At 44.8% G+C, this 21,264-nt stretch overlaps 1 protein-coding gene across 7 annotated transcripts in view; it reads right to left on the bottom strand.

The window, feature by feature from the left end:
- LOC135199452 (uncharacterized) overlaps positions 1–21,264 on the bottom strand; it is a 107,984-nt gene that overhangs the window by 9,058 nt on the left and 77,662 nt on the right. For 6 of the 7 annotated variants that reach the window (XM_064227508.1, XM_064227510.1, XM_064227511.1 and 3 more), the window contains 6 exons: positions 15,862–16,024; positions 15,366–15,551; positions 14,430–14,609; positions 2,291–2,426; positions 1,632–1,907; positions 639–852 (listed from right to left, as the gene is read on the bottom strand). In XM_064227508.1, the coding sequence (XP_064083578.1) occupies positions 639–852; positions 1,632–1,907; positions 2,291–2,426; positions 14,430–14,609; positions 15,366–15,551; positions 15,862–16,024 (1,155 nt within the window). Of the gene's footprint in view, positions 1–638; positions 853–1,631; positions 1,908–2,290; positions 2,427–14,429; positions 14,610–15,365; positions 15,552–15,861; positions 16,025–16,153; positions 16,218–21,264 lie in introns of those variants that run through there. The other variant, XM_064227515.1, reaches the window with a different exon arrangement.

Raw genomic sequence — 21,264 nt, 5'->3', positions numbered from 1 at the left:
AGTTTTGTTTTGAAACCAACACACTTGTGATCTTGAAGACCAGCAAATCAAATTTTATATAAACTAGATGATAAATAATAGATACTCTATCATTTCATTCAGAACTCATAATTTATTATCTAATCTCAGTTACTAAAGATTTATTATGACTTCAATCTTTACCAAGAAAAAGAAGAATGGGTCACAATAAGGTTTGAGAAAAAAACGGTGAGTGAGCAAGCCCTTGACATGACTAAATTAAATAACTTTTGTCTACTAGATGACCCATCTCTCCTGTACCCACTTTTGAAAACCTCAAGGTGACCTAATTAAAAAATTTTTAAACTGGTTCTGTTTCAGCTACTTTGCCATGTCTCACAGACATCCAGTTATTGCCTAACAAATTCCCAAAACTTCCCTTCTCTTCCTTCAGTCTATTCCTTATTCCCTGAGCCTCAGATACCAATGCTTTCCCTTGGTCTAGGTCTAGCATTAAAAAAAATCATTGCATTTTCTAATATTCAATTCATTTACAAAACCAAACAGCAGGCAAAACTACATCTTGGCAAATCCTTTGGAAACTAGAAACAATAACATCCAAAGAACTGCGCACGAAGAGAAGTTCAGCAGAGAATTTCTGAATAGTGTGGGTTCCTTACCTGTGTAACCAGTACTTGTAATACTTATGGACCACTCCCTCTGGCCCACTCTTCTGGAAGTCATTCACAAGCTGTTCGAAGGCATTGAAGGTTCTGGCAAAGAAGACTTCTCGCTCCAACTCAGGAAGATTCGCATTGTTATCTTTGTTATGTTGCCGGATGGCATCGTTGATGCAGTACGTGGGATTGCTATTGGACAGATTGACACCACATCCTGAAAATAAAATCCCAACAGTTAATGTACAAATAACAGAGGCACCACAGGGTTCCTCCTTTTAAATACGTACAATGAACCTGCCACATATCCTTCTGAATTCTGGTCAAGTAATTACACATACTGCATGTGATTTCCATCCATGTTATACCATGCCATTTATAAAAGTTTAAAAATAATTCCAGAACATTATTAAACCTTTTTATCGCTAAATTTACCTTTTTATCGCTAAATTTACCTTTTTCATATTTTATGTAGGCTGTTATTAAGCAATTTGGAATTATGTTGACTGGAATCCAAATTTGAGCAGCTAATTCTGCCCCAATTATTTGCCATTTGCTCAATAAATTCAGTGCTGTGCCTGTTATTGACTGCTCTTTTCATATCATGGGCATTCAACCCTTTGGAAACTTGACAGGCTAGTTCACGACCTACTTGTTCCACAAAAATGATCGTCATAATGAATATCTAATTATTCTAATTATCAAGCATCCCAACTAGCTGCATATACCACAAAGATACAACCTAACTGTTTTGAAATAAGCAAGACATTAAAACAATGAAATGAACCCATATTGATGTCATACAAAGAACTGGATGAAAAGTTCTAATGAAATCCTACAATGAAAGGCTTCATATCCCTGAAGAAATCTGCTAATGCCTCATCAATATGAAACATTTACTCCCACCAACACATTGCAAGTAGTACTAAGTAGTCTAGTGTCACTGCTAGATATCATCGGCCTACTTCTAACATACTTTATTAAAATATGACTTACCTATATTCGCAATGACCACGTTTCCCACAGTTGAGGCCTCCACTATCACACCGCCAATCTTATGGTCTCTCCCTATGTAAATATCATTAGGCCACTTCAAACACACAGGTATATCACTGTAACCAGGCTGATCTCTCACTGCATCAGCCACAGCAATTGCTATCAAGTGCTGGATGAACGAGAGATGCTGCCCAAGAGTGGACGAAAGCGCAACGTGTAGCTGGATCGTAAACATAGCACAACCTAATGGCGACAACCATGCATTGCCACCACGACCTGAAACATTCAAAATACTGCATAAATCAATGCACAGTGCACTGGTAAAGTTGGATACATGGCATATAATTCCTCCAATTGCAAGACAAATGACAAACAAAACCTCTATTTTTTAGATAAAATCCAATGACAAAATATATTTGGAACAAACTGGAATGCAAATAAAACAAAACCTTTTCAGAATGATAAGAAAACATTTATATTTGTGTAAATCCAAACAAAATTGCAAGCATTAAACCCACTGTGGAAACTTTGGAGCAACACCGCTTATCATTACTGTATGTACTTGATCTGAGGAGTTATTCACCTTTACAAGGTGTTTTGGCACAAACAAAAGTAATCTGGTTTGTCATTTTACCAATGCCTATTATTACTACCATTACCTTTGCCATGAGTTTGTTGAGTAGGAAGGACTACTATTCCATTCAAAAGAGGTGGATGTCCAGCAGTAGCCCTCATACTTGATGACATTACATCACAGTATATGAGCAAGCGCCCCACATATGTTGTCTTTAAGGCCTGTAAAAATTTCTTTGATTAATACCTTTAGACAATATCAAGAAATAATGGAAGACACTTCTTTAAATACAGTAATCATTTACAATTTGGGATAAACATGACAGTAACTTATTTTCCTGGACTCCTCCTTGATAAATTTTGCTATAAAGCAAAATAACCTGTAACAACAGTGGATTCCCAAATGCATAACGAATCTATAAGTTCCATTCTTTGTAAAAATAGACTGTAATACGTATAGAGACATTTTACGAGAATGGTCAGTCACATTTTACAAGAACAGTCAGTCACACTGTAGACTTTAGGAAGGCTGGTCCAATAAGAGTCATTCTTAAATAAGGTGTACAAACTGGGTAAGATGAAGGAAACTAGCAGCACAGTTAGCTGAATAAGGAACAAAGGGAATGGATAAAAAGTATAAAGCAAATGGCAATATAGTTGGAGCCAATGGGATGCTACAATTGACCTATAGCACTATCTACAGTGCACCACAGAACTCATGCTGTGTGAAGTACAGCTTTATGGGGTCATAACCAATTTAACCCTTAAACGCCGTAGCGGTAAATAAAAAAATGACTCCCGTATGCCGGAGGGGTTTGAGAGTGAGCGCGTAAGCGGAAAAAATATTTTTTTCAAAAAATCACAGCGCGCTTAGTTTTCAAGATTAAGAGTTCATTTTTGGCTCCTTTTTTTCTCATTGCTTGAAGTTTAGTATGCAACCATCAGAAATGAAAAAAATTATAATTATCATATATAAATAATGCGATATATGATAGCGCAAAAACGAAATTTCATATATAATTGTATTCAAATCGCGCTGTGCGCCAAACGGTTAGAGGTAACAAGTTACTTTTTTTTTCGTTGTAATGTGCACTAAATTGCGATCATTTTGATATATAACACATTGTAAAACGATAAAAGCAACACAGAGAAAATATTATCACAAAATGATGCATGAATTCGTAGCGCGCGGATGTAAAAATATTTTTTTCAAATATTCACCATAAATCGAGATATTGTTCTAGAGACTTGCAATATGTTTTAAAATGAAGATAAATGATTGAATATGACAATTTGTCGAAAATTGCATTTTTCCTAACTATACAAACCTGAGGTCCTTTAACAATAGGAAGTAGCTAGCGGCAGCTGGAACGGTCGTAAGCTTCGAACAAGGGGAGAACGGTAGTTAACTGCTTGTCCGACGCGCGACTGGGAGGTAAACAAATCACTTTTGCTTTTGGCCCATGCAAAATACGCAGAGTGAGGGGTGGCATGAGGAGGGACTATATGTAAAGGACCTCAGGTTTGTATAGTTAGGAAAAATGCAATTTTCGACAAATTGTCATTTGTTCCGATACGTAATACAAACCATCGGTCCTTTAACAATAGGAAGACTCACTTCTTGGTGGGAGGAATCTGAGTCTTTTGATGAACAGACTGGTGTTCGTCCATCCCTGGAATGCCTCCCTGGTCGTAAGAGCGAGGGAGGGATCCAAGCCTCTGTCCGATTGATCGGGGTGTGCACCGCAGGATCAATGGTCAGACCTCTGGGCCGAGTACTAAGAGAGAGGCAAGCGTATCTCTTCGTACCAGCAAGCAAGAACTTGTTCCTGTTTGCAAGAGGCAACATAAAGTATGGGTTGTCTCAAGCTGGCATCCACTTCCTCCCCCTTGTTGGAGGAAGTGGTGGATATACGCTCCTATCCCTAGTGAAAGGGATAGGATGGGGCTCTGTTCAGTAGCTCACCTGCATCTTGTCCTTAGTCCAGCAGGGTGACGACCGTGTCCCTCTAACCACAGGTAGAGGGGAAGAAAAAGATGGGAAGAGGAGCCAGTCACACTCTCATTCACTCATCCATTCTTACGGTCACACCAGGACTCGATGCTGTTCAGCCTGCGAGGGTCTGGGTTCGCTACACAACGTGTTGAGCAGCCACCACGGGTCCCAAGGAAAAAGATCCAAGGACCTGTGGGCAATATCCCGAAGGTAGAAGGAAGGGCATGTGGTCTGGTTGGACCAGACCCCTGCCTTCAGTACCTGCGCCACGGAGAAGTTCTTGCGGACAAGGCAGCATCTCCTTCGCATCGAAGGCGGTGAAGTCCATTAGGGAGGGGATTGTGAACGACTCGAACCAATCGTCAGGGACCGAAGGGTTCTGAGTCTTCGCTACGAAGTTCGGTACGAAATCGAGGCGTCACGGATCCCCATCCCCTGGATGCTTGACTTCGCAGGAGAAGTCATGCAGTTCCTCAGAGGAAAAGAAGGAAATAGTCGCATGACCTATCCCTCTTCTCTACTTCGGTGATGTCCAGTACCCATACTGGTCTGTCCGTTTGCCACGAAGTCTCTCGCATCCTCCTATCCCCATGCAGCGAAGTTCTCGGTAGTGGATAGGACACCGACACTCCATGGTGGGTGTCGATGGTATAGGTACTGTGACAAGCTATTAAAACGAAGTAATGATTGCTCTGTAACAACCGAACTAAGTCAACAGCATAGTTCGTAACTGACTCGGGCGCTCTGACAGCTGCCGACTGACTGCGTCGGTAGGAGGCAAGTTGTCAAAGCATCCGAGTAAGTCACGTGACCTTCGCCTTTAAAGGGTTATGCCGAGAGACCAAACAAATAATGTATTTGTTTGTCACCAATGCCGGACAGCGAGGTGATGATTCTCTTAAGGCATGTGCCCAACAGGCGAAAGTCAATTGCCTTCTAGAGACCAAGGTCCCTGAAGGTAAAACATCTCATGGTTGTTGAATCTCAGCTAAGGAGAAACAACACTATGTACCGTTGAAGACGAAGGTAGATATTGAATGCAACCTACGGTCTTCACAGATGAATCGAGAGAAGGATTCTCAAGATTCATAGCCTGTTGTACAAATGGACTGAAAAAACGCTAACCGCTATTCATTGCTGTCCGGTGAGAGTCGTAGTTGCAATGAAAGCGGGGCGTTCTTCAGTAATGAAAACACAGGGGAAAGCCGCCTGAAGAACTGCTTCTCATGGGCTGAACATTTGGAAGTAGAGCTGTCAGGTCGGAGAGTAGGCGATGTCTTCTGACACATCTCGTAATTCGGGTTGAACAATGAACAATTGTACACCTACAATTACGAGATATTTTGAAGACAAACTCAGATGTCTGCAAAATCATTCGCATTATCGCAGTGCGATGCAGCGAGACTTGTACAGACTTCTGTTACCGTGGCGGTAAACAGAAAGATGAAAAAGTCCAAGAGATATCTCTGTTGAAAATTCTCGCAATGTCGAAGGCGATGGAATCTAGCGGTCACAGGGGGGGGGGGGGCAGTAGATGCCTTTCCTTCATTTTGCGAGAATCCCCGTTAATCAGAGACCTAAGTCCATGATTGTTGGGCAGAGATACGGTTCGGTAGTCAATCAAAGCAGGGGAGAGAGAGACATACTGACCGTGAATCTCGGAGGCCCAGCTGATACTGGGCTGCTATCAGGCAGTTCAATACGCAGTAGTTGAGCCTGAGCTCTCGCTGACTCGTCATCCTGAGTTGCCAGGTAATCCATTATTCCACGAAGGAATGCGTTCGGCTAGAACTACCGAGCATAAAAGATATGCTCGAGCAATTATATTTAGGCGAAACGAATTTCGGTAAATATAAAAGTTGAAATGGTGTTGTCGTGACAAAACCGTAAGTATATAAAATTGAAACTAAAAACTCCTGGGAGGTTGCAGGCAACCCCGAGTTGCAGTTCAATTTTGAATACTTCTCTTATAAGTCGCAATCCGTAGATTAACTAGGATATGCGCCTACCCCTCGGACAATTCAACTGCTTAGTAGAATCATGTCGCGAGGTTAATATACGTAGTATATTGGTAGGATTCTGAACACGATCTCCATCCTAAATTCTTTCCTTCAAGAAAACAAAATAAGGATTGGAGATCGACCACCTTCGTTCTCTATCAAAGAGAGTGAAGGAGAAGTCTTCCTCGAAGGAAAGCTTCAATGGTGAACAGAATACTAAGACGATAGTTCAGCCAAACTGGATATTCCGTCCGATCTCCTCTATTCCAGGTTGGTCGCCTACTGTGAGATAGTTTCTTTCAGCAGCAGTCTTCTTCCCAATGCTAGAAATTCAGGAATTCGAGCATAGGCGAGGTTCCCGATTATCGTGTAACATATCGGGGATTCTCGTCTCGCTCACTTTGGACCGTGGTCTCGCTGTAAGTGTTTGGAGATCGAAAAAAACTCGAACACCTCATGAATGCGCTAGAAAAATTCCGTTAGAATTCTAACGCAGTCGCTGCGAAACCCCCACCGAATTCGTCAAACGATTATCGGCTGGTGGTCCTCTCGATTCCCGTAGAAAATCGAGAATGGGGCAGGATTACCTCCTCAACGAACCGGGGGCTTTACGTCAGGTAGGACCCGAAGGTCCCCCCAGGTAGCGCAGTCCCCGGAACGTTGGGATCCTACAGAGAAATTCTCGTAGGATCACCCTCCTGTTTCCCTCGTAGCCGTAAGGCAGAGAGGGAATGGGGGAGGAATTGGGATAGCTCAGCATAGCCTTTCACCCAGTGGAACTAGGCGTTGGAAGACTAAGGGTAGGAACTGGCCCATCGCCTTGCGGCGATGGCCTCTCAAGAGTCTGGGAAAACGAATCGTCAGGAGAAAACGTTTTCCCGCGGAGGGTTAAGAACTCTCACTGTAGGTAAGGGTCTGCCGCCACTGTGAACGTCGTCTGGGTGGGGCTGATCGACACCTGACAGGAGAGAGCCGATACCGTCCTCGACTCATTCCAGTCCTCGTCGAGGTCGAAACCTCTCAGGAGGACCGAAGGAGTATTTAAATACGGTGTCCGAAGACACATAGAAACGCCGCTGTCGCAGTAGAGGAGGTGGAAGTAGCTTGATCGACCGGCCAGAACTGAGAGAGCCTTCTTGTCCGGTAGACGAGAGACTCTGGTTCGAGACAGAATCGGCAAGCTCCGATCGCGGCAGACCCACCGTCGGTTTGGGTTCCCTCTCGGGCCCCAAAACGACTCGAGCAGAGACGTGGGCTCTGCTGGTGGGAGCGGCAATCCTTCCGCAAGGTCTTTATGCTGATGAATCAGCTTAATGACTTCTGCAACTTCCTCTGTATCTCGGGAGTAACCGCGTCTTGCGGAGTAGGACCGTCCAGTCCCTCCAACAAGAACAGATCCCGAGATACTCCTCCTTTAGAAGGAGGAACAGCGGCAGGCCCCTGACGGTCGCCTCCAGCTACTTGCGCGTATGTCCTGGTCGGTCCTAGACCCGTGCCTGGTCCATACGGCGTCATAGCGGGATCGCGAGCGGCGCACCTCTCGCGATCAGTCGTAGGTACCTCGCTCCTCCCGGTGTAGCCCGAGGAGGTTGAAGGTACAGGAGAGGCAGACCTGACGCTCCCCCCTAGCTCGCTGGCAGGACCAGCGTGCTTGGAGGGCTGCTGCTGATCGTCAACCCGCGGTGGCGATCGAGCAGCAGGCCTAGCCTTGCCGCTCGCCTGGGGCGAGAGGCTCGGCTGAGAATGTTGACGCTGATCTCTAGCGTCAGGCGAGCTGTTGCTGGTTACTGTCTCCCCCCCCGCCCGGTCCCGATGGGAGCGGCGGTCAGGTGACCTGCTAGGCTCTCTGTCGCGGCGAGACCGGCCAGCGTCCTCTCGGCGCGTCGAGCCGCTGGTACCGACGGCCGCGGGGACCCCTTCCTCGCCTCAACCCGTGGCTGGTCAGCGACCGTCACGTCAACCCGAGCAGCCAGTTGGTCGCTGCGAGAGCGTCCACTGGCCTGGCGAGAGTCGTGTGCACGACTCTCGCCAGTCTTCTGCTCCGCGCCGCGGTCTTGACGGCGAGCGAGCTCGGGCGTCAAAACTTTGGCTGGACGGTCTCCCCGTGGAAGAGCGTCCACTCGGTACTTCTCGCGAACGAGAAGCGGCCGAGACGGAACCTGATTTAGCGGCAGGACCGCTAACACCAGGTGAGGACGTACCAGCCGAGGCTGGTACACCTCTGGTCCCCGTCGTCGTCTTCTTTGCAGAGGAAGAGACGGGCCCCGTTCCCGAAGGAACAGGAGGACCAGCAGAAGAGCTCCCCGACTCGCCTGAGCGAGACGGGCCCTAGAAGATCCCGAAGGAGTCTTCTTAGGGGGGAAAACCGGGTTACCAGCTGGTCGCTGCAAGAGCGGCCGCTGGCCTGGCAAGAGTCACCCGAGCGTCTCTCACCAGCCTTCTGCTCCGTGCCGCGTCTTGGCGCCGAGCGAACTCTGGCGCCGAAACTTGGCTGCACACGGTCTCCCGAGGGAGAACGTACACTCGGGATCTCTCGCGAACGAGAGACCGAGCCGGAACCTGGCGTAGCGGCATCGCCGCTAGCACCAGGCGAGGAAGTACCAGAGCTAACCGATACTCCTCGGTCCCCCGTCTATCTCTTCCTTACGGAAGGGGAGACGGGCCCTGCTCCCGAAGGAGCAGGAGGACCAGCAGAAGGACCCCCCGTCCCACCGGGGTGGGACGGGCCCTTAGAAGTTCCCGAAGGAGACTTCTTAGGGGGGAAGGCAGCCTTCTTCTTCTTCAGCTTATGGGCCTTAGAAGTCGAAGGGGAAGAGGCAGCAGCAGACGATGAAGACGAAGATGACAGCTTCCTCTTCTACTCTTCCTCGTCAGCTCACGCAGGACAGTCGTCAGGTCCTCCATCCAGGCCGGAGCCGGGGCTATTGCCGAAGCAACACGGCCCGACTGCACCTGTCCGGAAGGACCTGGGACTGGGGAAGACACACCGTGGGCAGGACCATCATGGACAGGCTCAGAAACCAGGAGCGACAGGAACAGCAACCAGCTCAGGAGCGGCAGGAACAGCGGCAGCGGTAGACCCAGAAGGGACAGCCAAGCCAACAGCGGGAATCACATCAGCGGCAGGTACGGCAGGCCCAGCGATCGCCTCGTAGAATCATCGGCAGCCAGCGGAACCTGGGTACTGGCGGCCGGTCCAGGGGCGAGCTGCTGGAACAGCGGAAGTCTGGGGCAGGCAACACGAAGAAACAGGCGGCGGCGGCAACACCCCCTCGGTACGGCGGCGGCCCTAGTAGCGGCAGACGGCGGCCACCGACACAGCATGGGGAGTGTAGACCAGGAGGGGGGGGGAGCAGCATAAGCGGCCGTGGTAGTAGTGGAGACCGCCCCAGACATCGCTAGACGCTGCCAGCAGCCGTGGATGCTAGGCACGGCCCTGCCGCCCGCGGTGGTCCATACCTGTTCCAAGGCGTCTCCCACGGATGTAGCACCTGCGGTAACATAGATAGATTAGTAAGAGGGGTTCCCTCACGCACGGGGGGAAGACATGCCCCACCCCGAACGCAAGGAAGACCCCAAATATAAAATACAACGAAGAAGCTGAGCGGGGGGCAGGAAGGAAGACGAAGAATCGGATACCAAGGGAGTCGCGGGAGAGCTTTCCGACGACTCCCTGGCAGACCTTCGCTTCCCCTACCCCCGCACAGCAGTGAAAAGTAATATGAAAATGAAACAGAATACTGCCCTTGCGATTCACTTCATAGAACTTAAAGGGGAAAAGATCAATTCCCGGGTAAGAACGGAAACTTGATCCAAATAATATGATGCTATCATAAAATATATATGAAATGAAACAGAATACTGCACAATTTCACTTTCACATAAAAACGTAAGGATCAATTCCCGGGTAAGAACGAAAATTGATCCAAATTAAATTCATGCAAATAAATAAATGAAAATGAAAGAATATTGCAATTGCGAATCCACTTTCATTCCATTCTATTATACAAAATAAAAGGCTCGTGCCGAGCGCAATCACTCTCTCGGTAACGAACGCACAGGGCAAAAATATAATGAAAAGAGTACTTACATTTTTCAATTACACACTTTCGCCCAAAATACATGACTCGGCGCGAGCGCGCCCGCCCTCGGCACCGAGACATAATTCAAGGGTTCAATTCATGAAAAGAGAGGAAATCGCCGCATCTACGGCGATAGCTCCATGTTGGTCCATAATTAAGTAATGAAAATGAAAACAGTGTACTTACAGTTTCATTTTCAAGTTAAACAAACCATTAGTAGAAAACACAATATAAACAAAGCATACGACGATGAAGCGGGCAGAGAGCGATGACGAACACGTCCTTCACACCCGCGGCCGAAAGCAAAAGTGATTTGTTTACCTCCCGCGCGACTGTCGGACAAGCAGTTAACTACCGTTCTCCCCTTGTTCGAAGCTTACGACCGTTCCAGCTGCCGCTAGCTACTTCCTATTGTTAAAGGACCGATGGTTTGTATTACGTATCGGAACAAATGATAAATGCTACAACCTTCCAATATTTTTTGTTATATTGTGCATGTTTTTGCGCACATTTCCATATATAAACCTTTAAAAAAAGCGTAATATGAAAAGGCACAAATATTAGGAGAATGTGACCTACGCGTTTCCGAGATTTTCGGCCGAGAATCGGCGCGCGGACGGAATAAAAATATTTTTTTCAAATATTCACCATAAATCGAGATATTGTTCTAGAGACTTGCAATATGTTTTAAAATGAAGATAAATGATTGAATATTACTAGACTGTAAGTATTTGCTTACCCCCTTACCCCCAAGATAAAAATATATATATATATAATATATATATATATATATATATATAAATAGATATATATATATATATATATATACATATATATATATATATATATATATATATATATATATATATCATATATATATATATATATATATATATATACATATATATATATATATATATAATATATATATATATCTATATTATATATATATATATACAATATATATATATATCTATATATATATATATATATATATATATAATATATTTATAATATATATATATGATAAATATATTAATAATATATATATATATATATATATATATATATATATATATATAAATATATATATAATAGATATATATTATATATAGATATAAATATAGAATATATATATATATAATATATAAGATATATATATTAATATAATAATTTTTTTATACGTATATAATATTACATTCTTCGATTCTGGTACCAATACATAAATAAAAGGAATGCAGGTGACACTTCTCTTTTCGCATACAATGAAATGTCTTATTATTATTTTATCATGCACACATTCAGATATATAAAAATTGTAATAAAATATAAAACTAAATATAAAATAAATGCAGAATACTCACTCGTAATCCTGACTCTTTGTTCTATTCTTGTTTTCTCCCTCCTCCATTGAAGAGTCTTGCATTTTTTTCCGCTCGACATGACGAGGTACAGGTGGATGGAGGGAGACGCGCGCCCTTACTGCTGATGGACCCGGCGGCCCCGTGCGCCCTCCGCTGTCGGTTTAGGGGGCGCGCTCCAATACATGACCTTAGTGTGATACTTTCGGTCACACTCCCCTATCCTCCAAAGAGCAACTTTGCAGAGACGACAGAAGAACCGGGTGTCTCTCCTTCTGCCATTCATATGGCACACCCGGCACCGTTTCTGCCTTCGCCCTTCTAAGGCCTCCAGTATGTGTTCCCCTGGCTGCAGCCGACACGCAGGGTCCACTACCCGACGAGAAGCGGTGATGGCGGGGCCGGCAGCAAGAGGGGGGGGCGTCGTCAGCAGGGGCGGCGGCAGCAGGGGCAGCGGCAGCAGGGGCGACGTCAGCAGGGGCGTCGTCAGCAGGGGCGGCGGCAGCAGGGGCGGCGGCAGGTCGAGCGAAGTTGGCCCTCCTATCTGCCCTTTCCTCTCTCTAGGGGCAGATCTGCAGCTCGGGGCAGGGGGTCAGTTATGGAAGGCCACTCATCGGGATCGAAGTTGATGAGGGCATTCCCGGCTACCTCTAGGAACTGTACATGGGTCAACCTCGGAAGATTGTCACCGCGGTACCCACAGTACAGTATGTAGGCATTTTGGAGGGCCAACTGAAGGATGTATTTGAGGAGCTTCTGTGTCCACCTTCTGGTTCTCCTGGCGAAGGGATAGTACTGGATGAGCTGATCAAAGAGATCAACTCCTCCCATGTGCCTGTTGTAGTGCTCAATGACAGTAGGCCGCTCGGTACGAAACTCCTCAAACACAACTCGGCCCTGTCGACGTGTCTTCTTCCGCTGTACGATCTCTTCTTGGATGGGTTCATGACTCGTCGTAATCATGGGGACGAGTCGGACACCCTTCCAACAGATGACGAAGACAGCGCCCTTCCGCCGCCACTCTGTCTCTCCTCTTGCCAGGTGTTGCGGATGACTAGCGAACCTCTTGAGGACATTCGGGGCCCCACGCACCAACCGAAGGGTACCACTGACGTGAACACCTGCTTCATACAGTTCCTGGGCCAGGGATACCGAGTTATAATAATTATCCATAAACAGGTGATATCCCTGGTTACGGAAACGTCCCACAAGGTTGAATACAGTGTCACGCAGCGTGGAGAATACCCCGGTATACACTGAAAAGTCCACAACGTATCCAGTGTTGGCCTCGGTAATGAGAAAGAATTTCACACCATATTTCTTTGGCTTCTTGGGGTTATACACTTTTATACTAAGACGTCCTTTGTAAGGCATCATCCCCTCATCCAAAGACAGGTTCTTTCCAGGAATCACGAGATTACTACACCGCTCACGGATATAATCCAACACTGTACGCACTAAAATGAGGCGATCACTGTTATTCCGGGGTATGGCCCTTCGGTTGAAGGCGTTGAAGTACCTGTCCATCGCCAGGAAATTATCACGGGACATAACGCCAGGCACATTCGGCATACATAAAAAATAACTTCTCTTCCAATATTGCCTGACGTCGATAGCAGGTGTCAAACCAAAATAAATGTGGAGCCCCAAAAAATGTGCCATGTCAATGAGGTTGCAAACCCCGCCAGTAATACGACAAGGTCGTCTTCAGCTCATACCGGCAGTACCAGCGTAGTCCACCGTCTCGTGTACCAGGTATTCCAGCAATTCCCGCGTCAGGAAAAGCTGGATGAATCCCAAAACAGTCAGGGGTACTGGTACGGTCATCCCAGGGGTTGCCGTGAAGGGGTGCATGTTAGGAGGGGTGGGGGCAAATATTCATCCTCACTTTCATCGGGACTGATGTCCTCATCACTCGATGACCATCCGCCATCAAAATGAGGACTTGCGACATGTTCCCGATCAAGCTCCGAAAGATATTCGTCTATGTCCCTTGGTTGGAGGCCTCCCAAATGCCTACGAATGCCCCTAAGGACGCCCACATGCTTCCTAGGGGTAACCAAAGGCAAACGATGTGTTCCCGAAACACTTTCAGCCACACAGAACGGCCTTGAGGCGCGGGGTCATGCTGGGTGCTTGGCCCCTCGCCAGCATCCATGTCCAAAACTCGCCTTACACGATCCCTTCCGACGGGTAAAACGCGCCTTTCACGGTTCACACGTCGTTGAGACATATCTAGGAATGTCTTGTAGCAATACAAATGCTCAAAGTCTCGCACAAGTCCAGAAAAACACGCTTTTCACGAAAGATCGCTCTCGGATGGTGCGCTACTGATGCTGGCTGGAGCGAGAAGAAGGGATATCGCGCATGCGCACCTGGGTCACGCTTCAAAACAAAACAAAAAAAGGCCTTGATCCGTGGACTCCCAGCATTCCCTAAGGCGCGTGATTCAAAAGTTTTAGGCTGGTAGGCCTATAAGTATTTTTCCGCGAATTTTAAAAAAAACTTTTGTATGTCGACGTAAAATACGTCCAGTCGGCACCCGACAGACAATTTATCTCGACGTAAAATACGTCCAGTCGGCGTTTAAGGGTTAAAGGTTATAAATAACCTTACAATTCAAAAAAATCATTAGGTGTCATTGATTGACATTTACCTAGTTAAATGTCACATGAGTCTACATATCCAATTAAAGTAGGTGCTTTCTGATGTTCACAACCTACGCATCATAAAGAGATAAGATGTAGGATTTATTTCAACTCAACAACAATCATCATTCAACTTACTTCATAGTACTTAACAGTAGAAAAGGTCATGGGGCAAGCATTCATATAAATTGGAAGAATATGTTCATCTGGCTTCTGCGGAGTGTCTCCCGAGGCTATGAACTGGATAGTAATCTGAGGACGTTTCAGTTCTTGACCTTCCATATGAGGTTTCAAGTGTGTGAGCAGTTCTTGCTTCAGCTGCATAAAGCAAAAAAATTGTTTTAATGAAGCAATTTGTTTTTACTCAATTGTTACACAGAAATGTGGGGCTTGCTGTACACTCTAAAATTGCATTACAGAATAAACAGGCTGATTACGACGCTAACTTATGAGAAAATCATTTTCACCTTAAAGTAAAACTTGGTTGTAGTGTACATATTTAATTTAAAGAGTTGTTTGCAACTTTAGTGACTGAAAGCACATATGACATTCACTGAAATTATCTATGAGGTTGAATGCAGATATTTATACATATGTTTACATACCGAACAGCGTACGAGGAAAAAAAAAAAAAAAAAAAAAAAAAAAAAAAAAAAAAAAAACACCAAGTGTCTACACACTGTGTACAGCGGCCCCCCCGTATTCACGTTCTACGGATTCGCGGACTCGCAGATTCGCGGATTTCTCTCAGGAACATTTCCCCGCATTATTCACGAAAAATTCACCTATTCGTGGTATTTTTCTATAAGAAACATCCACAAATTCCTGGTATTTTTTATCAATTTCATCATAAAATGCTCTTTTTGTGATAAAATTATTAAAAAAACCTGGTATAAAAATTTTTAGTGGGTTTTTCTTGAGTTTTAACTAACAAAATAGGAGGCTTTAAGCATTTTTGTAGGGGTTCCAACTATTCGCGGGTCTTAACTATTCAGGGGGGGGGGTCTGGTACGCATCCCCTGTGAATACGGGGGGACCATTGTACATGCAAACTTTCAGCGCTACGATTTTTACCTCGTGTCTGCCTAAAGCATATGCTGCAGTGAACAATGATGCTGCATTTGTCTGTGTAGTGTCCATATTCAGTTCTGTGGACAAAAGATCTCTCAAAATTTCGAGACGTGCTTCATTGCTGGATGACAGTTTGGCACTAACCTCGGAAGCTCCAAAACATTCTCTTGGATCTCGTTCCAAGTGCACCTAAGAATGGAGAAAGTCATCAACAAAAATTTTTCAAACAGATGTAAAACAATATGTACTTTACAGACTCAGAGCATCAGAAAGTGCTCATCAAGAAAATATTAGACCACCTTTCATGCTTACACATTTTTTTTCTAGGAATGCTTGGCAAGTCATGTTTTGCATAATGTTTTGCATAACTCTGAACATCGTAATAAAAACTTTTAAGCTTTGCCATGGTAAGAATCAAGTTTTGTCCCCTTCTAATAGGAGGAACCTCATTATAGTGAACCCTAAACTAAGGGACTTACTTAAATGCCTTGCAACTCACCTGAGAAAATACAGCTTTTCCTTTGTTTCCTTGAAGTTTGGCTGACAGAAGTGATGGAGCTCCCCACGTGTCATCTGTTGCGAGAATGGTCAGGTTGAGACGATGGCGTCCTCCCCACTCGTCTGTGATTTCCACGTGGGTAGGCTCGACACTCACAGCAGATCTGTTTTAAAAGGGGAAAATGTGTACCTCATCAAGAAGGAAAAAACCCACCAACTCTTGAAAGAATTACAGGAAGCAGGGAACTGAACTGTCATAGCAAATGTTTCTAGAGAAAACTCACAAAACTAACTTGTAAAATTTATTTGTTCAATAAACTTTGAAGAGCATGCTACCAATCAGTCCCATCATGAAACCTATAAAGAAAAAATCATACTTTAATAATTCAAGTTCCTTTACTCCAATTATGCTTTGTTCTAAGAGAAATACATAATAAAGTGACAATGCAGTCCATTGGGGTAACGATGATGACGAGTTCATGAACAATCACAGGGGGGCAGAGACGATAAAGAAAGGGGTAGTCTTTAAAATTTTGCAACCATTCATGCTTGGCAGCCTCTACTACATTATCTACAGTAAGAGTGTTTCACCATTTTGAAAAATTGGTCATTGCAAAAGCTGTGAAAGCAATAATAATAGGGTATAAAATCCACATCATTCTTTAATTGAACTTAAACTAGTTGATTAAGTCAACCGTCAAGACATACTGGACAATCCAGATGAATTTATCATGAGTCATGGGATATGCACCCCTATAATTACTGCTATTCAAAATGATATTGTTATGATACAATAAAGTTTTATACATACTTACCTGGCAGATATATACATAGCTGTTGACTCCGTCGCGCCGACAGAATTTCGAATTTCGCGCACACGCTACAGGTAGGTCAGGTGATCCACCGCGCTGCCGCTGGGTGGCAGGAATAGGAACCATTCCCGTTTTCCATCAGATTTTTTCTACACCATCTGTCTCCTGAGGGGAGGCTGGGTGGGTAATTTAATTGTATATATCTGCCAGGTAAGTATGTATAAAACTTAATTATATCATAACAATATCATTTTTATACATTCAACCTACCTGTCAGATATATACATAGCTGATTCACACCATTGGAGGAGGGTAAAGACAGCTAATAACTGATTTAACAGAAATCACAACAATCGTTGTAGGTAATAATAACATAAAACCTTGGTTCCTACCTGTTTAGACTGAAGACTTCATGGTTAATGCCCAGGAGTCTGCTTAGTCTCAAGAGCCTCAGCGAGATATTGATCTATTGCTAAGAGTTCTTGTAGGTCTGCCAAAGGGGTCTTATCCACTTACTTGGCCGATCCTATAAGGGCTATGTCAAAGGGTTTCAATCCACTTATATGACAAGAACCTTTTTTCTAAGGAGCACAATCCCGATCCTGATCACCTTAACCTAACCAAATGTTGTTTCTAAGATTGCAAGAAGTCATCCCCAGACTCCTTGCAACCAACCAAAAAACTCAATCACAATATTTTAAACCTAATTCTTTATGAAAAATAAATAAAAATAAACAAATATAATTTCAATTTGTACTACCTCAGTTGTAAGACCTATTCACATTCTCACTGTCAAAAGCACCAAAGGCCGCTTGTGCGACACCAAGCACTCCTGTCAGCAGAAAATCCTGATACTGTCTTAAAAGGAGAGGTCCATGTACGAATTTAGACAATGTCTTTAATACTACTCCGTTTAAAAGGCACATTTCTAGTTCCTCACTAGCAAGGGCTACGGCCGCCTGTGCGACACCAAGCACTTTTACCAGTAGTAACACAAAAACCCGCCTCAAATAGTGGAGATCTCCATAATCAAAGACACCGTTTTTATCCAAGCCTATCCTGTAAGATAAACTCACAGTTCCTTACCTAAACAAGGCCATGGCCGCCTGTGCAACAACTAGCCGTCAGATAAGAAAGTTAGAGCCCATCCCACCAGTATGGTATGGAAATATTAGACTTTTAATAAAAGTTTAAGGATCGGTATGTGTCCTCATTCCCAGCACTGTATCCGCAGACACAAAAGGACCTAGAGAGAAGCACTTGTCGTAGGTAATTTTAACATCTCTAAGATAGTGGGATGCAAATACCGAGTTGCATCTCCAATAGGTCGCATTAATAATGTCCTTCATGGACATATTCTTTTGGAAAGATAATGATGTTGCCACTGCTCTTACCTCATGAGCTTTAACTCGTAATATTTTAAAGGAATCCTCTGCACAATCGCTATGAGCTTCCATAATCACACTTCTAATAAAATACGCTAGCGCATTCTTGGACATTGGTCTTTTCGTGTCCCGAACTGCGCACCATAGACTTTGTTTACATGCCTTCAACTCTTCTTTCTTTTTAAGATAGAACCTAAGAGCTCTAACTGGGCATAAAGTTCTTTCAATTTCGTCTCCCACTAAGTTTGAAAGACTTTTCACCTCAAAACTCCTTGGCCATGGTTTCGAAGGGTTCTCATTTTTTTGCCAAAAAACAGAGTTTGAAAAGAACAGATGGCTGCGTCTTTCTTAAAACCCACCCGAGAATCTAGGGCATGGATTTCACTTATTCTCTTAGCCGTCGCTAAGGCTATGAGAAAAACACACTTTCTCGTCCAATATCTGAACGAGGCACGGTCGGGAGGTTCAAATTTTTCCGATGTAAGGAATTTGATTCCAACTTGGCGGAGTAGAGGATATAGATTTTGACGTCTCGAACGATCTTATGAGATCGTGCAAATCTCTATCCTCTGCCAAGTTTAAGCCTCTATTTCTAAATACCGCTGAGAGCATACTTCGGTATCCCTTTATTGTAGATACGGACAGATTGGATTCCTCTCTCAGGAATAACAGAAAATCTGCTATATTGGTCACAGAGGTATTGGAGGAGGACAGCTTATTCTTCCTACACCATCTTCTAAACACATCCCACTTCAATTGGTAGACCCGGATAGTTGACGATCTCCGGGCTCTAGCAATTGCTTTCGAAGCCTTGCTTGAAAAGCCTCTCGCTCTGACCAATCTTTCGATAGTCGAAAGGCAGTCAGAGCGAGAGCGGGGAGGTTTTGATGGAACCTCTCGAAGTGGGGTTGTCTGAGAAGATCTATCCTGTTTGGAAGAGATCTTGGGTAGTCTACTGTCCATTCCTGTACCTCTGTGAACCAATCTTGGGATGGCCAAAACGGGGCGATGAGAGTTAATCTCGTCCCTGTTGATGCTACGAACTTCTTCATCACTACTCCTAGCAACTTGAATGGAGGGAAAGCGTAAGCGTCGAGTCCCGACCACTCCAGTAGCATGGCATCCACCGCTATCGCTCTCGGGTCTTCTACTAAGGAGCAGAAGTTCTCTATCCTCTTTGACAGGAACGTCGCAAACAAATCTATCTGCGGCCTTCCCCACAGGTTCCACAGTCTTTGGCAGACTTGCTCGTGCAGAGTCCACTCCGTGGGGAGAACTTGGTTTGTCCTGCTGAGCCTGTCTGCTCTGACATTCCTTTCCCCTTTTACAAATCTGGTCAGGAGGGTGATATTCCTCTCCTCCGTCCATGACAACAGATCCTTCGTTATCTCGAATAGGGAAAACGAGTGCGTCCCCCCTTGTTTTTTTATATAAGCCAACGCCGTGGTGTTGTCTGCGTTGACTTGAATCACTTGATTTCTTACTTCTGACTTGAAGAATTTTAATGCCAGAAACACTGCATATAGTTCTTTGGCATTTATATGCCAATCCTTTTGTTCTTTCTTCATTTGACCAGAGACTTCTCTTGCCCCTAGAGTCGCTCCCCATCCCGTCTCTGAAGCGTCTGAGAACAAGATTTGGTTTGGGTTCCGAACCTCTAGGGACACTCCCTCGTTCTCTTTGAGTGGGAGCAGCCACCACTTTAGGTGTTTCTTCACCTCTATTGTTACCGGAAAAGTGTCCGACAGATGGCCCTTCTTCCAAGTCCAAGATCTCTTTAGGAAGAATTGTAGAGGCCTTAGATGAAGTCTTCCTAGGGATACAAATTGTTCCAGGGAAGAAAGAGTCCCTATAAGGCTCAGCCACTCCCTGGCTGAACTCCTGTCTTTCTTTAGGAAGGATGTTACTTTCTGAATCCCTCAAAGAATCCTTTCTTGGGACGGAAAAACCCGAAAATCCCGAGAATTCATCTGAATCCCCAAATAGACTAAGTCCTGACTGGGGATCATCTGCGATTTCTCGAGATTCACGAGAAGTCCTAATTCTTTTGTCAATTCTCATGTTTTCTTCAGATCCTCCAAACATTGTTCCTGGGATTTTGCTCTTATCAGCCAATCGTCTAGGTACAGAGAGACTCTTATGCCTTCCAGGTGTAGCCATCTGGCTACGTTCCGCATCAGGTACGTAAATACCTGTGGAGCCGTGGAGAGGCCGAAGCACAAGGCCCTGAACTGGTAGACCTTCCCTTGTATCACAAACCTGAGATACTTCTTTGATGACGGGTGAATAGGAACGTGGAAATATGCATCCTGCAGGTCTAGAGAGACCATCCAGTCTCCTCTTCGCAGGGCTGAAAGTACCGAGGCAGAAGTCTCCATCGAGAACTTTTTCTTTTCCACATATTTGTTCAGAATGCTCACGTCCAAGACTGGCCTCCATCCTCCGGATGCCTTTGGAACTAAAAACAGGCGGTTGTAAAACCCCGGAGAGGAAGGATCCTGAACCTCTTCTATTGCCTCTTTGTCCTTCATTCCTATCACCATCTGAAGAAGTGTCTCCCTCAGAACAGGGTCCTTGTACTTCGCCGACAGTTCCTTTGGGGAATTCGACAAAGGTGGTCTATCCTGAAAAGGTATAATGTAACCTTTCCCCAAGACTGCTAGCGTCCAAGGATCGGCTTTCCTTATCGCCCAAGCCCCTACGAAGTTTAGGAGTCTGGCCCCTACAGATGTTTGGAGGACTTCGCTGCTACTTTGATTTCTTGAAAGATCGAAAGGAGGACCTTCCTCGCTTTTCTGCTGTCTTCCTTTTCGTTGGAGGACGAGAGGTGGAACCTCTCCGAAAGGGCACTACCGGAGTACGAGTAGTCTTCCTCGCTACTGGTACTGTTGGTCTCGATTTCTTGGAGGATTGTACTACTATTAAATCTTGGGTTGCCTTTTCAGCAAGAGACTTTGAAATCTCCTTCACCAAGTGCGAAGGGAAAAGGTGATCCGAGAGAGGAGCGTATAAAAGGGCTGACCTTTGTGAAGGAGATACCGCTTTGGTCAGAAATGAACCAAACAATGATCTCTTCTTCACTACTCCTGCTCCAAATAGAGATGACAATTCTCCCGAACCATCCTGAACCGCCTTATCCATACAGGATAAAATGCAATGCAAAACCTCAGGTTCTAAAACATCTGGTTCATTTGCCTTCTTGGCCAG

Source organism: Macrobrachium nipponense, chromosome 25, assembly GCF_015104395.2.
Source record: "Macrobrachium nipponense isolate FS-2020 chromosome 25, ASM1510439v2, whole genome shotgun sequence".
NCBI classification, from domain to species: domain Eukaryota; kingdom Metazoa; phylum Arthropoda; class Malacostraca; order Decapoda; family Palaemonidae; genus Macrobrachium; species Macrobrachium nipponense.
The sequence above is the reverse complement of the archived record's forward strand: the minus strand, read 5'-3'. Positions and strand labels throughout refer to the sequence as shown.